The sequence below is a fragment of the Komagataella phaffii genome, chromosome 2, assembly GCF_000027005.1.
Source record: "Komagataella phaffii GS115 chromosome 2, complete sequence".
NCBI classification, from domain to species: Eukaryota; Fungi; Ascomycota; class Pichiomycetes; order Pichiales; family Pichiaceae; genus Komagataella; species Komagataella phaffii.
In genome coordinates, this window is record NC_012964.1 from 1,920,116 (window position 1) to 1,935,131 (window position 15,016).

A 15,016-nucleotide genomic window follows, 5' to 3' on the forward strand; every position below is an offset into this window, starting at 1 on the left:
AGCAAAGTACATCGGTAATTAATCTTACATGCTTCTGCATTTACCCGCATATCGCCTGGAAAAAAAGTGAGATCTTGACCTTCTTCATTTTTGGTTGGCAAACGACTCATGTAGCTGTTTGCTTCGGGTTTCCGAAAAACTTGTGAGCAGCAACGGTTATCAAGAGAGGTTTGCAATTAGTGGGAAAATTCTGCGGACAAACTACTCAATTAGATTTGTAACATAATTTAGTTTCTCATCTTCTTTTTGCTTCGAAGTAGACAACATCGGCAACGCATCGTTTTGAGTCATTCCTGTTTGTAACATGACCTCCTCTTTTTGGTAATTATCGATTCAATGACTTGATCTTCAAGTTTTCTCGACGCATGATGATGTTCCTTGATTTATTTTTTTTACTTTTTCTTGCATGCATATAGTGTAGCCGAGACGACGTTTATTGTCACTGCCTGCATCCGGCATGGATATCAGCTAACACCCCCCGCATTGGACCAGAGTCTGCATCTTGGGTTTTTTGCAACAGATAACAGCTTTTTTCGGATACTACTTCCAGAGTACTTGCATGAATTATTTTCTTTTTCTTGTTCACTTACAGAGAGGCAGAGTGGATGATTGATTTTTCTCGGGAACTTATCCGAACAAACATGCTTGCTTAACGGCTTTCTTTCAAGTTGGTTTAGCGTAGTTGTTATATCCGTTCAATGCGGTGACACATTTTTTGTGGCTGTTGAATGCGATTATTTTAAGAAAAAGCTAGTTTTGGCAGTCATGTTTCGGTGTGAGATCTTTTCCATAATAATACTTCCACACTTTAAAAGGCCAAAAGAGGTAAAAAAAATTGTTTTCTGCAGATCAGTCATGTTGACGACGGCTTGCCTGATTCCAGATTCCTTTTTGTAACACTGTTGCTGGGACTTTGTTCATTGGATATTTGCAGAGACTGTTTTCCCTGACGCATTATGCGACCAGTCTCGGTTCCGTCAAATGCAAGGCCTGATTAGTTGCATAAATCGCTTTTCACCTATTCAGGAAAAGGCAGCAAGGACTATTTTTATGATAATAGTAATAAATCCGAAACAAGTCTAGAAACATTTAACCGGTTTTCCTGGTTATTCAGCTATTTACTTAGCAGGTAGCGCATGCACGTGCAGAAACGGTAATTTGCAAGTTCGAACAATCCGAGAGAAAAGACGTAAGAGTGTTGTGATGGACCGAGTGTAAGAAGATATTGTATGAGAGATTCAGCGTAGATTACAAAACTTGGAAAGTATCGGCAGGCTTTCATATCATCTTTATATTGTTAGTTTTTCGTTTTCTTGTATTTTTTTTCTGGATCCTTTTTTATTTCTATCGGTCGACGTCGGCTGTTTCAGATTAAAGCAAGCAAGCAATCTGAAACTTGCGAATTCCTCGTCGTTCTAATCCAGTAACATCACGGATGTTGATTCCCGTAACATAGGCGGCGGGAAAAGCTCAGTGTTGGCATTTGCACAATTAAATACACTGCATCTTCGTGAATTGCTTCTCTGGGTTCTAGAATAATGCTTCATTGTGGAATTCTTGTTAGCTTCGCAACAAAACTCTCTATTCCCACCGTTTATTAGTGTTCTCAGATTAAGAGTAAATTCTTGGGCGCTCTGCGATAAACGTTGGAGACCAAAAATTCGGTTGAGAGGATAGTTGATCACTGAACACTTTTGGAGCTCAAACTACTATCCCCTAGGCTACGGGATGCTATTTTTAACGGCTGCACAATAATAGCGCTAAAGCTTAAACTTTGTTTCCATCTTGGGGGAGTAAATGATTATAAAGCTTTACGAGATCCCAAGACATATCTAACTAATCAACTGTGGACAGAACCCAAAAGATGTTCATCTAACTACTAGCACGGATTTCAGATCCGAGATTCACTGCAAGGCAACATTATCCTTACACAAGGGAAAGGGGAAGGGGATGAAAAAAAGAGATTGCAACACCTGAGTTTCGCGTATGGTCTCCCACTACACTACTCGGTCAGGCTCTTAGCAGCTTAACTACGGTTGATCGGACGGGAAACGGTGCTTTCTGCTAGATATGGCCGCAACCGGAGTCTTCTTTTTTCAATTTTATGTGTAGTGTACTTAGTTTCGATTATTAAATATATACTTCCAGTTATCATTAATTGCGTTGTTGCTTCCACTTAGATAATACTCCAAAAAAGTTGAGCGTCCCCAGAAGAGTCATTATCAAATTGAAATCAATTTGCAAAAGTTTGATAAACGAGTTGGAATTTTTCAGAAACAAGATTACATCCTATTATAATGCAATAGCTAACCCGTTGAAAACAGTTCGACAGAAATATTTGCAAGGAAATACCATTTACTCTAAAATCGACCCCTAATTTATCTATTGAGATCTTTTAACTCATATATATACAACCCCGTTTAATCCGTTTTAATGTTCTTATCCCTGTCATTTTTGTGAACCTCTCCAAGGAATCCGTAGTGCCACAACAATGAATACTGCGATTGTCTCCCCTCGTGCCACACTTTAAGGATTTCACTGTAGAGAATGAAATGATATATCCCAAGGGCCGTCAGAATGTGCCACCATCCGTGCAATTCCAGAATCACCCCGAATGGCAGATTCCAATACCTTCGAATTTGTCTCAAATAAGTGCAATACACTGTATCCAGATTCCACAGAACAAATCCTGTAAGAAACTCACCCAGAGCCAAACCCAAGAGACGATACAAGTCTCTTCTTGCGGCTGCATCAGGTACGTGACGTTGAATCAACACCAACGACCTGAGAATAATTCCAAAATTCAATACTGCATAAGAAACCTGGTGAAACACTGGATTCTTGTAGACAGAACAATAAATTATGGTCAATACAGCCATAAGAAGCGCCATGGCAACGTACAAAGCTACCCTGGTACGGTAGCCCTTATCCACGCCGTAAATATACGCAAACGGCAATGCTGTAACGTATATCATTGGCAGTTCGTCTAAAAGCTGAAATTCATACTTCAAGGTCATATGAAACAGCCAGGAACCTAGCCCGACAACACAGGCACCCACTGAAGTAAAAATGAATAGGAAACCATGCTCATTCTTAATGGCCGAACGGAGATGGTAGAGGAAGAGGAAGTAAAAGGCCAAGTTTGTTGTGGAATTGATGAACTCAGCAAAATACCAACTAATGACGTAATTCTCTTCACACCAATCAATGGTAGCAGTTGATGGTCCCCAATACCCTGAGATTTGCTCTTGATACTCAAATGGAAAACTCATTACGGGAGAAGTAGGAATGAGTATCCCACAAAGCTAATCGCTTATCAAAAAGTTACGTAATCACCATGTTCTTGCCTCATCAGGCAATGTAATGAAGGTATGTACGAGACACAGTACGAGAGGGCGGAGTGATCCAGGTGGTCTGAGAGTGATGAACGCAAGAAATACCATTACTACGGAGAACATCGACACGTGAGTAAACCGGCTGGGCTAGGCCAATCCTGGAATCGAACATCATTTCCTCAGCTAGGCATAATTTCATTATATTGAGGGTCATCCTATTGATGATCGGTACACACATAGTTACCATCTATAAACGGACTGAATCCTTTTTTCCAATACTGTAATTGCTGCTCATTTACGGGTTCTTCCTCCCAAACAACGGTCGACGTGGCTTGCAAATCGGTTCCCAGCGATCTTTCTGTCACAATTCAAACATGTGAAGTATTCAGTGTCTGTCGTCCCATTGCTTGCATCTGCTCCCGTTCCATTGTACTTATTCTCCGATCTCTTGCCGTTAATATGATTAAATATGTCCTTATCGTCTTTCACAAATTTCAATCTTTGAGCGTTGATTTCCTTAAGGCTGATCTGGTCATCGTTGGAAATGGCTTTAATACTTGATCGGAGTGCCTGTTCTTGCAGAATATTGTTTATGACTATTTGGCGCAGGATATTGGACATCAGACAGTCCCATATCGTTTCCTGCATCACTTCTGAAGACATTGTACGGCACAACCTATGAAGCCGGTCAATAGTAAGAAAAGCAAGAAGATGCGATTCTCTTCAGATGTTAGATGGACGACACATAGATGCGCGATCCTCTTGGATCAAAGTGGAAACAGAGATGAGGAAGCCTTATTCTTAGATTCGTAGTCACTGTCAGCACTATTCAGCCAACCACCATGCTCGAGTCCGATTGTGATGCGTCTGATGACGAAATCCAAGATTGGAATGTGGTGCTCTCTTTAGCTGATCAGAAAGTCCCCAAAAGAGGGGAGAAAGATTATGAGCCATTGGAGGGAGATTACGATTCAAGAAACCTTCTTGAAGCCCAGGGCGCCATGTTTCAGGCTTTGGAGGCTAAAAAAAGGGGATTTGCCTGTAATATTGGCCAGGAATTGCGATATACAATCAGATTTAATAAAAGGAACCAGTCCTTTCATATCTTAAACGCCCAGGGCAAGTTTTTGGACTCTATGGGTAAGACAGATGGAAACCATAAAACTTGGTTTACAAAGTTCGAAGCCTTATATTTGATAGAGAGAGGAACTTGCAGGATAACGTATGACGAGGATAACAATTACACTCTAAGTTTAGAGGAGTGTTACACAGTAATCTTGACCGATGATGAGGACATTGATAAATACAACGTTTACAGCCATTTAAAGAGGAATGGATACATCGTTCTGGAATATGCATCGCTAAGCATTGAAAAGGAGACCAGATATGTTAACATAGATAAAAATATTCACAGCGTTTATGATAAACCTCTTTTCAAGTATACCTTTACAAATTATTCAACAATCTTTTGCAATTTACAACTGGACATTTACAATCGTCACAAAGTATCACCAGCACCGACTTCTCCATTTGAGATATGTTTCAGCGTTTGGAAACCACAGGTCAACTTTCAGAAGAAATCACCTCCATTACCAGATTTTCAAATTTCGGTGATCAACATTGAAAACTATAATTTTCCAACTTTGGATGACATTTCACATCTTTTAGGACAGGCAAATACCATACTCAAACCGAGTCGTAACCCAGTTAGTAACCTCAAGTTTGGTAAAGAGAATATTATTATTGCGACAGTAGATCATGGACTGTTCAATTTTATCAAGTTGAGTAGGACCAATTTTCATTCTCATGGATTGATATGGGAAGATGGATGGCTGAAGAGGAAACAAAGGAGAGCAAAGAACATACAACTTCCAAATTCTGATTGGAAATCCTGGGTAAGCACAATTAGGAACTCGCTGAGGATGTTAACTCTTCGCTGTGGCTCAGTGGAACCATAATGACAAAACAAAATTAAAACTAGAGGAATTCAATGAACCTTTCAAGACCAAATGTGAGCTCTTTAGTCTTATGTACAGCCCTCAATACAAGGATAATTTATTTCATCGTTTAGCTGGTCTGGAGTATTCCAGTTCTTACATCCAACATCCCCGAGATGTGGTGCGAACTGAAAAATTAAACCTGCCTCATCACTGCTAATAAACCCCACACAACTAGTACTAAGACATGTTCGTCCCTAGGAAAATCTTTCCAAGGTACAATATATCACTGGCTGATTTCAAGGGCCACCATGTGAAAGCCCTCACGAAGCTTACTCATCTTGCCCCCCAGATCGACATGGTCCTAGAAGTTAGAGATAGCCGGGCCCCCATCAGTACTAGAAATGTCTTATTCGATAAGCCTCTACAAGGCAAAGAAAAGATCGTTCTTTACAGCAAAAACGACCTTAGTGGAGTTCCTATAGATCTGCTTAAAAAGTGGCACAATAATAAGGAGCGATTCATGATGATTGACTGTAGAAATGGTGGGGATATGAAACGATTAATTCAAATGATCAGAGAGAAACATGACCGAATGCATCCCAAACCACCATTAGGGGTCCGAGTTATTATCACGGGAATGCCCAATGTTGGGAAAAGCACTCTTGTTAATACTTTGAGAAAGATAGGTCTTAATCGGACCAAAAACGTGGCCAGGACTGGGGGTCAACCAGGAGTCACGAGATCAACCAGTGAAATTATTAGGGTCCACCAAAACCCCGAGATACTAGTTTATGATACTCCAGGGGTTTTTCTTCCTAAAATGAAAGATGTTGAAACCATGATGAGCTTGGCCTTGGTAGGCACTATCAAACCAATTAAGATTGATCCTGTTATGGTTGCCGACTATCTACTGTTCGTACTGAACTTGCAAGATCCGACCGGATCCAAGTACCGTAAATACATTAAACATCCGACAAATGATATCTACGAACTACTTGAAAAGATTGCGGAAAGGATAAAAAGGGTTCGCCGCACCAAGAATGGCATTCAAATTGACGAAATAGGCAGTTCGCTCCATTTCATTGATGAGTGGAAGCAAGGCCGAATGGGCAAGTGTCTGTTTGATCTGGATGCTATCAAGGAGATTGACCAACTTGAATTTCAGGAGAATTACGACGAAGAAAGACTAAGGGTTAATTACGAAATCAAACCCAAGGTCAATCGGCAAGCGAATGCTTCTAATGCCCTTTTCGAATTGTGAAACCTTTTCCGAAATTCCTACATAGTAACTGATATGACCATAAACTGGTTTCTTACCCCTCAAGATGCTGATTTCGTTCCCTGATGTCTTGGCCCGGAAGATATCTTCGTTTTGTCCCAGGTTCTGTTTACCGTTTCTAGCAATTGTTATCAACCGATGTCTTCAATTGGTTATAACCGCTTCAGATAAGAATTAATAATAGATTGCATACTGTTATGGTGCATGAATTTTATGCATCGTGCGAATAGGCTGAAATTTTGACTACTGAAGTACCGAGAGAGAAGCTTTCTCCGGTAGATGAGATAGAGTCACAAAGAGTATAGCTAATACATATGAAACTGAGATGGCCAAGTGGTTACGGATCAGAATTGAGTGAGAGCAGCAAAGCTCTGTCCTTACGTGGTTGATTTCAATATATTCGGCCCATCCATCGAGCTAAAGATGTGTCCCCCACCTAAACTCTTGGCTAAACGGTAATTCGTGAAAAATCATGCGCATCAGAAGTAGCCCCTAAAAGTAATCATCGATAAGGAGATTCTAGTACAAGAATGGTATGACCAAAGTAGATGAAATTTCATTTTTGAACCACTAGCTTGCTTATAAAAGGCAAGGAAACCTCTTCTCTGGTCAATTGCTCAGCTCAACCAACAACACTCACCAAATGAAGGTTTCAACTTTGCTTACAATTTTCACTGCTCTAGTATCATACTCCTCTGCTCTTCCAATTGAAAAGAGAGAGACTGAATACAACAGTTCTCTTCCATTGGTTAAGATTTACGGTACTGGTGGTACCATTGCCTCCAGAGGATCTAGTGCTTCGCAGACATCCGGTTACTCTTTAGGATTAACTGTCGAGGACTTGATCGAGTCAGTCCCAACTTTGCAAGATGTCGCCAACTTGGAGTATCTGCAGGTGTCAAATGTTGGCTCTGGATCTATCAATGATACCATTCTGTTAGACTTAGCTCATAACATTCAAGCTGATTTGGATGAAGGGAAAGTTGGAGGTGCCGTTGTCACACATGGTACCGACTCTCTGGAAGAAACTTCTTTCTTTTTAGAATTGACCGTGAAGACAGAGAGTCCAGTCGTTATTGTGGGTGCTATGAGACCAGCCACCGCCACTTCGGCAGATGGTCCAATGAACTTGTACCAAGCAGTTTCCGTCGCCGGTTCTGAACTCAGTAAAGGCCGTGGATCTTTGGTCGTTTTCAACGACCGTATTGGTAGTGGTTTCTACTCCACCAAATCCAGTGCCAATTCTTTAGACACTTTTAAGTCTTTGGAACAAGGATACTTGGGCTTCTTCTTTAACAACGACATTGAGTACTATTATCCTCCAGCTAGGCCAAATGGATATCACTACTTCAATGTTACAGAATCCACGGAACTACCAATGGTTGACATCATCTATGCCCACCAGTCTATGGACCCTGCTTTGATCTATGCTGCAGCTGAAAGCGGTGTCAAGGGTATCGTCACAGCAGGAATGGGTGCCGGTAGTATTACTGCTCCGGCCAGAGATGCTTTGAACGATGTCTATGAGAAGTACGGTGTCATAACTGTTCAGAGTAGAAGAATGCAGGAGGGTAAAGTTCCAGAAAGAACCAACAACTTCATAGGATCTGGATATTTGAACCCACAAAAAGCCAGAATTATGCTACAATTGTGTCTCAACGAGGGATTAAACCTTAACCAGACAAAGGATGTGTTCTCCGCTGTTTACGGTGGTTAGTTCACTAAATAATTTCTGCCTTATGCCTTTCTGACCAGTTCTCACCGATACCATTAGGATTTCTTCTACTAGAATTTTGAATATAAATTAACATTATTTTGTATCACCTCTTGTACTTTATTTATATCCTCCAGGGGTACTTGTGCCAATATCAATATCTTGACTCTCCAACTCTTTCATCTGTTTCTCTCTTTGGAATAACCTCCATCTTGTCAACTGTGCCGACTGATGAACGTGGAAACCGAACATCTTCGGCGTATATATGTTTAAGCTATGCGTGGGAATTAATTCAGGATATGTTTGAAAAAACATTGCTGGGAAGGAAGTTCCGAAAAAGGCACCATCCAACCTCGAGTGTCGCACAGACTTAGGATTGTAAATATCCTCACAATTAGGGCAATACAGTTTCACTGTAGATAGGTTAGGGATATCACTCAGTCCAACAGGCAACAAAGGCTGCAATCGACAGAATTCCCGAGGACAATATCCAAAATCGCTGTCTGTATACTTCTCGTACATTTGACTCAAACCCTTGATGGTTAAGATATAACGAGAATGAATCAATGAATATAGGAACTTGCAATCATCTTCAATTTCCCTCCTCTTTTTCTCGGGCAATGAATCATCAATCACGGAAACGTCTGTTATGATATCGATCAGAGTGGTTAGCCTATTGACGTACTTGTTGAGTCCTGTGTAGGTTGAACCGGTCCCTGATATACTCTGGATCTATGTCACAGAAGTATTCATTTCCTTTCATTCCTAAGAACCAGTCTATCCAGTACTCTGTATAGTCCGATCCACTATCGTCTTTGTCCATCTTTTAGGTGAGCCGGAGGTCAAGGGGAGATTAATTTTTCCTACTATTAAAGAGAAGTTTGATGTTGTGGTCACTTCGCCTTGTTGGACTTGAAGATTCGCGAAGGATAATCTATTCTAAGGACGAACATTCCGGAGATATGATGTTCTTCGTAGGTCTCCTCCTGAGAGTTGCTCCTTCGCGAACAGACCGATTTTTCGGTTTTATACATCTAGGAACATCTTTAACAAATCGACCAACTGTTGACATGAAACTGGTCAGGCTGCCTTCCCGAGGTATCAAAGATGTCAGTGTGAATTCTGACGATCAGGTTATTACCGCAGGAAAACAGCTGACGCTTCATGATCCTCCTTCCATAGATTCCATTGACTTGCCAGTGAAACAAGTTTTGGTGAATAAGCCAGTGGATCTGGCTAAATTCGCCAAGTTGGATGTCCACAAGGAGCAAATATGTTACACAGCAGAAAATGAAGTCTTTCTGCTGCCTTCATTTGGAAAAGAACCTCAATTGCTGATCAAGGACCAAGGAACTGTCCGGAATATTTGTTGGTCTTCAGATGATGTTTTTATCGCTATCACATTGACCAAAGGAAAGATTCTCATATTCCAAGTTGAAGAAAGGCAAGTTTTCACCACCCTAGAATTGAAAGAAGAAGTTAGAGGAGCGGTTTTTGATGATAAGAATGATTTTTTTTGTACATTGAGTGACACTTTAACAATTTTTTCACTCCCCACATTTACTGTCAGACAAAATCTTGATTCTTTACTCTCAAAAAATCTACTTGCCAAGTCAGTCGTTAAAATGCCTAGCTTTTCCCACGACAGTAAATGCATTAGTGTTCCCAATGCTTCTAAGAGCACCAACTTGGCGTTGGTTTCCATTTTACACAACACGAGAAAGGATTGGAAGACTTGGTGCAGTTTTGTGGGCCATAAATTTCTCTGCGATTATACATCTTTCAATCCTTTAATATTTACAAACACGGCAGCTGACTCTGACCTGAAATTGAAAAGCACGCCCCAAAATAATCCATATTTTTACATTTTGGCCACAGGAGGTAGTGACCAGACACTTGCCATATGGAATACTTCGCTTACGGAACCGGTGCTTGTAGTCAGAGATATCGTAAAAAGTGAAATCAATAACCTGACGTGGTCACGGAGTGGGAGCGTTCTTTATGTGCTATCAACGGATGGAGAACTGTGTATCATTCAGTTTGTCCCCGATGAATTGGGCAAAAAGTCAGAAATAAAGATCAATGTTGCAAGTCATAAGAGACTTAAAGTGAAAGAACAACCTCAAGACAAAAATAGCATTCCAACTCCGATTAAGTCTCCATCCACGACACCTCCAGATAATCAAATTTCGAAAACTGATCCCACGGCAAAGATTACGACATTTGACCAGCCAAACGGCTTAGTTCCCAGTACAATTAAGCACCAAATAGAGAAGGATGAAAATAACGACGAAGAAAAAAAGAGACGAAAGCTAGACTCGGTAGAATTTATTGGATCTTCTGTTGTCATCAACCCATCTAATTGTTTTTCAAAGGTAAGGCTCGGAACACCAAAAGTTCGATTACATTTTACATTAGAATCAGAATCTGACAATTTAACATTAGACGTCAAGAATGGACAGGGAAATGAATCATCACCAACTAAGATCACACTCTACAAAAAGATACCAGACAATACGTACAAAGAGATTTTTGCGGATTTTATACCGAAACGAGTGATGTTAAGTACTGGAGGCTATGGACCCTTTTGGAGTGTGTGCACAACAGACGGCACTGTCATAGTGTACAGTTATAATGGTCGGCGGGTTCTCCCTCCTTTGGTTTTAGGAACTCCCCTATCATTTTTGCAAAGCAAGAATCAATATTTGATGGCTGTAACGTCCCTTGGTGAATTGCATGTTTGGGATCTTGAAAAGAAAACTGCTCTTTTTGATCCAACTTCACTTTATCCTATCCTGAAACCTAGATTCGACAAGGACGTACTAAGTCGAAGTGAAAACTTAACATTGTGTTCTATCACTTCCGAGGGTGTGCCAGTGGTGACTTTAAGCAACGGTAATGGATACCTCTTCAATATATCATTGAGAACATGGAATCTGGTTAGTGATTCTTGGTGGGCTCTTGGATCCCAGTACTGGGATTCTACAAACACAGGTGACAAAGATAGAGGTGTTAATAATCTACTGGAAAGGAACACCAACGAGGAGCTCCTACGTAAAGGAAAAGGTCAAACTATTGCTAAGTTCAATAAATTACTCATGATGAAGGAAGGATATGGGGGCTTGGAAACCATTGTTTCGTTGTCACATTTGGAGAATAAGCTGATGTGTTTTAAAGTTTTAAAGGAAAAGGACAATTATCACAAGACTTTTATGATATACGTGAAACGAATTTGTGAATTAGGGATAAAAAACAGGTTACTTGAGATCTGTGAAGAATTGTATGAAACTGACAAGAAGGTTTTGAGGGAGTTGATTGAAACGTGCAGTGAATACAGAAAAGTCCAAAGAATTCTGCTTAAATACAATCAAATTTTAGAGGATGACGAAAGTAATTAATTTATGTTTAATCTATGAGTAATATCTCATTAATGTATCATCGTCTGAGTCCAACCAATGAGTAGACCTCATCGATGGTTTTTTGTGCTTTCTCAGATGCTATTCTGGAACCTTCAATGGCAATTTTTTCTAGCAATGCATGGTCATCCTTTATCTGTTTGTACCTATAACTTGGTTCCTTTAATTCGTCGATAATCAAAGAAGATGTGTAATCTTTTAGTTGCGCTTTTGTAAAGTCTGAAATCTGATGTTCAATATTTTGTATGGACTGGCCCGTAACTGCGGCGATGAGATTTATCAGATTTGATATTCCCGGCCGCTGCTCCTCTGAATAATACAACGGACCTTCAATGGAGTCAGTGACGGCTTTATTTATCTTGTGAACAATGTTTTTGGAAGATTCATTAAAAAAAATCTTAGACAGCTCATCGGGGTCACTCTTTGACATTTTCTTGGAAGGGTTCTTCAACGACACAATTTTCTGGGTGGGAGCCAGCATTGTCGATGGTAGAGGAAAATACTCACGACCGACTGTATTGTTGAAAAGTTGAGCGATGTCCCTGGTTAACTCTAAATGCTGTGCTTGATCTTGGCCCACAGGAACATGGGTAGACTTGTAGATCAAGATGTCCGCAGCTTGCAACACCGGGTAAGTAAACAGTCCAAGTTTGGCAGAACCGATATCCTCAGACCTCAGGGCGGCCTTGGATTTAAACTGTGTCATGCGGTTCAGTTGGCCCATGGGAGTAATGCAGGAGAGAATCCAGTTCAGTTGGACATGTTGAGGAATTCTTGATTGAACAAACAGATTGCAATGTTCCGGGTCCAAGCCACAAGCTATGAGAGAGGCAATGGAGGTTTCAATGCTATCATTCAATCTTAAAGGATCTTGAGGTAGGGTGATTGAATGTAGGTCTGCTACGCCAAACATCAAATGAGAATGACAGTTTGATGGATTCGCAAGTTGTTTCCAGACTCGAACTGCACCAAAGTAATTTCCCAGATGAAACAGCCCGGTGGGCTGAATCATAGAAAAAACTGTAGAACCATGGGATAACTTAGTGGAGACCACCTTTTGAACGGTAGCTGCCGTTTTGGACATGTTGGACATACGAGGGAAGTATCGTCTAGATGAGATGGGTGAGAAGACAATGGATTACGTAATCACAGTAGCTTCAGATCCTAATCTCATAAATAAATAAAAGTGCTCCCTCATCAACTTGACAGCAGAAAACTTTGGTGTTGACTTCAGTTTTTGGAACACTGTTTTAGTGTTTCCCGGGATAATTTTAGGTTCTCTTCCTTAACTGGTTTTAAAAGGAATCAAGTCGGTTAATTTTACTTCTTAATCCCTGATTTCAAACGCAAACAATTATCGAAACTACAGGACGGTTACCACAAAGAGTTGAAACAACTATTGTTTATGACCAACACACTACTGCAAAACGTACCGCCGGTCCCTATTCAATTGGAAAATGACGAGGAATCAAATAATTGGTGTACTAAAGTTTCCATCCCCAATTATTCTGCCATACAAGATAGCTATGTCGTGTTTCACATTCTAGTAACGACAAGACGAGGTAAACTGGAGCTTTTTAAACGATACAGCGAGTTTGTCAAGTTCAGACAAAGCCTGCTTACAGAGGCTCCCTTCAAGGCTAAAGCAATCCCGAAGTTACCACCCAAAATTATGGCCAAAATTCCTTCAAAAAGTCAGCTAGAGAAGAGGCGGAGGGGACTAGAAACGTTTTTGAACTTTGTGCTTTTAGATAGTGATTTGATGGGGTCAAGCATCAAGGAGTTCATTGGAGCTAAAAGCGAGAGGTGATGCAAAAAGACAAGTCATCGTAGGGAGTGGAGCGTTTACATGTCGTATGAGTAAACGTTCACACATAGATTACTACTTATAACCAATTCCTAATGCCGGAAAAAATGTTGTCTGGACCGATGCCCTTTGATTATGTCAGATAATTCCGTCATGTACTTTCGGCCCCAACCTCTTTCCCTGGATCTCCGAATCTTGAGTCTATATCTCTTCCAGTTCACCCCATGCGAACTGTACTGTATGCATAAGCATTAATAACCAACAAAGCGATTGTATAGCCTATTTATAATAACACATGTCACTTTATGTCCCTTTTCCTTTCAGATTTGTCACGCTGTTAGATCTAGAAAACTGTAAAATTCTAGATGCGCGCTATTAGTAACGGCGAAAAAATATAAATAGGCAACTCTTTCCTTTGCTTTTACCCCCTAATTTATGATAAAGAGTCTAAAAATGGTGCACAATAAAGTAACAATCATTGGATCCGGACCAGCTGCCCACACTGCTGCAATTTACTTGGCCAGAGCCGAGATGAAACCCACCCTGTATGAGGGTATGTTGGCTAACGGTATCGCTGCTGGTGGTCAATTAACCACCACAACTGATGTTGAGAACTTCCCTGGTTTCCCAGAGGGAATCAGCGGTACAGGTTTGATGGACAAACTGAGAGAACAGAGTTTAAGATTTGGCACTGAGATCATTACCGAGACCATCTCCAAGGTCGACTTGTCATCTCGTCCATTCAAATTGTGGACCGAATTCAACGAGGATGAAGCTCCAATTACAACAGACGCTGTAGTTATTGCCACTGGTGCCTCCGCCAAAAGACTTCATTTGCCAGGAGAAGAGACTTACTGGCAACAGGGTATTTCTGCCTGTGCTGTTTGTGACGGTGCTATCCCACTTTTCAGGAACAAGCCTTTGGCAGTTGTTGGAGGTGGTGATTCCGCCTGTGAGGAGGCCCTTTTCTTGACCAAGTACGCTTCCAAGGTTTACATGATTGTCAGAAAGGATTACTTAAGAGCTTCTACCATTATGCAAAGAAGAGTTGAAAAGAATGAAAAGCTCGAGGTTCTGTACAACACTGTTTCCAAGGAGGCAAAGGGTGATGGAAAGTTGCTAAGTGCACTGACCATTGAGAACGTTGTCACTAAGGAAGTCAAAGACCTTCCAGTCAGCGGTCTGTTTTACGCAATTGGACACATCCCAGCCACCAAAATCTTTGCCGACCAATTAGAATCGGACGAAGATGGATACCTCAAGACTATCCCAGGTTCTTCCCTTACATCTATTCCAGGTGTTTTCGCTGCTGGTGATGTCCAGGACAAGCGTTACAGACAGGCCATTACCTCTGCAGGAACCGGATGTATGGCCGCCTTAGACGCTGAGAAATTCTTGTCCGAGAACGAGTAAACACACGAACTTACTTCTCCCCCATACATAATAGATATTTTTTTCCAATAGACGCACAAGGAAAGACCAGTTTTCCAGAACGATATAAATCAGTAGACAGACCTCGGACCAA

At 40.9% G+C, this 15,016-nt stretch overlaps 10 protein-coding genes across 10 annotated transcripts; 6 read left to right on the forward strand and 4 right to left on the reverse strand.

Annotated features, from left to right (window-relative positions):
- Window positions 1–2,420: 2,420 nt before the first annotated feature.
- Window positions 2,421–3,272, reverse strand: PAS_chr2-2_0252 (Alkaline dihydroceramidase, involved in sphingolipid metabolism; the record flags this gene model as incomplete). Its single annotated transcript, XM_002491897.1, has 1 exon — window positions 2,421–3,272. The coding sequence occupies one exon, from the start codon at window positions 3,270–3,272 to the stop codon at window positions 2,421–2,423; it is 852 nt and encodes a 283-aa protein (XP_002491942.1).
- Window positions 3,273–3,626: 354 nt separating this feature from the next.
- Window positions 3,627–3,998, reverse strand: PAS_chr2-2_0251 (Hypothetical protein; the record flags this gene model as incomplete). The annotated part of the gene is made up of 1 exon (XM_002491898.1): window positions 3,627–3,998. One exon carries the CDS (start codon window positions 3,996–3,998, stop codon window positions 3,627–3,629), a length of 372 nt encoding a protein of 123 aa, XP_002491943.1.
- Window positions 3,999–4,177: 179 nt separating this feature from the next.
- On the forward strand, window positions 4,178–5,293 carry PAS_chr2-2_0250 (Subunit of the tRNA splicing endonuclease, which is composed of Sen2p, Sen15p, Sen34p, and Sen54p; the record flags this gene model as incomplete). Its single annotated transcript, XM_002491899.1, has 1 exon — window positions 4,178–5,293. The coding sequence occupies one exon, from the start codon at window positions 4,178–4,180 to the stop codon at window positions 5,291–5,293; it is 1,116 nt and encodes a 371-aa protein (XP_002491944.1).
- Window positions 5,294–5,519: 226 nt separating this feature from the next.
- On the forward strand, window positions 5,520–6,536 carry PAS_chr2-2_0249 (Cell-wall L-asparaginase II, involved in asparagine catabolism; the record flags this gene model as incomplete). The annotated part of the gene is made up of 1 exon (XM_002491900.1): window positions 5,520–6,536. The coding sequence occupies one exon, from the start codon at window positions 5,520–5,522 to the stop codon at window positions 6,534–6,536; it is 1,017 nt and encodes a 338-aa protein (XP_002491945.1).
- A 661-nt stretch (window positions 6,537–7,197) lies between these two features.
- Window positions 7,198–8,271, forward strand: PAS_chr2-2_0481 (uncharacterized protein; the record flags this gene model as incomplete). The annotated part of the gene is made up of 1 exon (XM_002491901.1): window positions 7,198–8,271. The coding sequence occupies one exon, from the start codon at window positions 7,198–7,200 to the stop codon at window positions 8,269–8,271; it is 1,074 nt and encodes a 357-aa protein (XP_002491946.1).
- Window positions 8,272–8,388: 117 nt separating this feature from the next.
- On the reverse strand, window positions 8,389–9,091 carry PAS_chr2-2_0247 (Beta' regulatory subunit of casein kinase 2, a Ser/Thr protein kinase; the record flags this gene model as incomplete). Its single annotated transcript, XM_002491902.1, has 2 exons — window positions 8,389–8,941; window positions 8,979–9,091. The coding sequence occupies 2 exons, from the start codon at window positions 9,089–9,091 to the stop codon at window positions 8,389–8,391; spliced, it is 666 nt and encodes a 221-aa protein (XP_002491947.1).
- Window positions 9,092–9,338: 247 nt separating this feature from the next.
- PAS_chr2-2_0246 (Subunit of the HIR complex, a nucleosome assembly complex involved in histone gene transcription) lies at window positions 9,339–11,666 on the forward strand (the record flags this gene model as incomplete). Its single annotated transcript, XM_002491903.1, has 1 exon — window positions 9,339–11,666. One exon carries the CDS (start codon window positions 9,339–9,341, stop codon window positions 11,664–11,666), a length of 2,328 nt encoding a protein of 775 aa, XP_002491948.1.
- Window positions 11,667–11,703: 37 nt separating this feature from the next.
- PAS_chr2-2_0245 (Mitochondrial tryptophanyl-tRNA synthetase) lies at window positions 11,704–12,777 on the reverse strand (the record flags this gene model as incomplete). Its single annotated transcript, XM_002491904.1, has 1 exon — window positions 11,704–12,777. One exon carries the CDS (start codon window positions 12,775–12,777, stop codon window positions 11,704–11,706), a length of 1,074 nt encoding a protein of 357 aa, XP_002491949.1.
- Window positions 12,778–13,089: 312 nt separating this feature from the next.
- On the forward strand, window positions 13,090–13,494 carry PAS_chr2-2_0244 (Hypothetical protein; the record flags this gene model as incomplete). Its single annotated transcript, XM_002491905.1, has 1 exon — window positions 13,090–13,494. One exon carries the CDS (start codon window positions 13,090–13,092, stop codon window positions 13,492–13,494), a length of 405 nt encoding a protein of 134 aa, XP_002491950.1.
- Window positions 13,495–13,944: 450 nt separating this feature from the next.
- Window positions 13,945–14,904, forward strand: PAS_chr2-2_0480 (uncharacterized protein; the record flags this gene model as incomplete). The annotated part of the gene is made up of 1 exon (XM_002491906.1): window positions 13,945–14,904. The coding sequence occupies one exon, from the start codon at window positions 13,945–13,947 to the stop codon at window positions 14,902–14,904; it is 960 nt and encodes a 319-aa protein (XP_002491951.1).
- Between the last annotated feature and the right edge of the window lie 112 nt (window positions 14,905–15,016).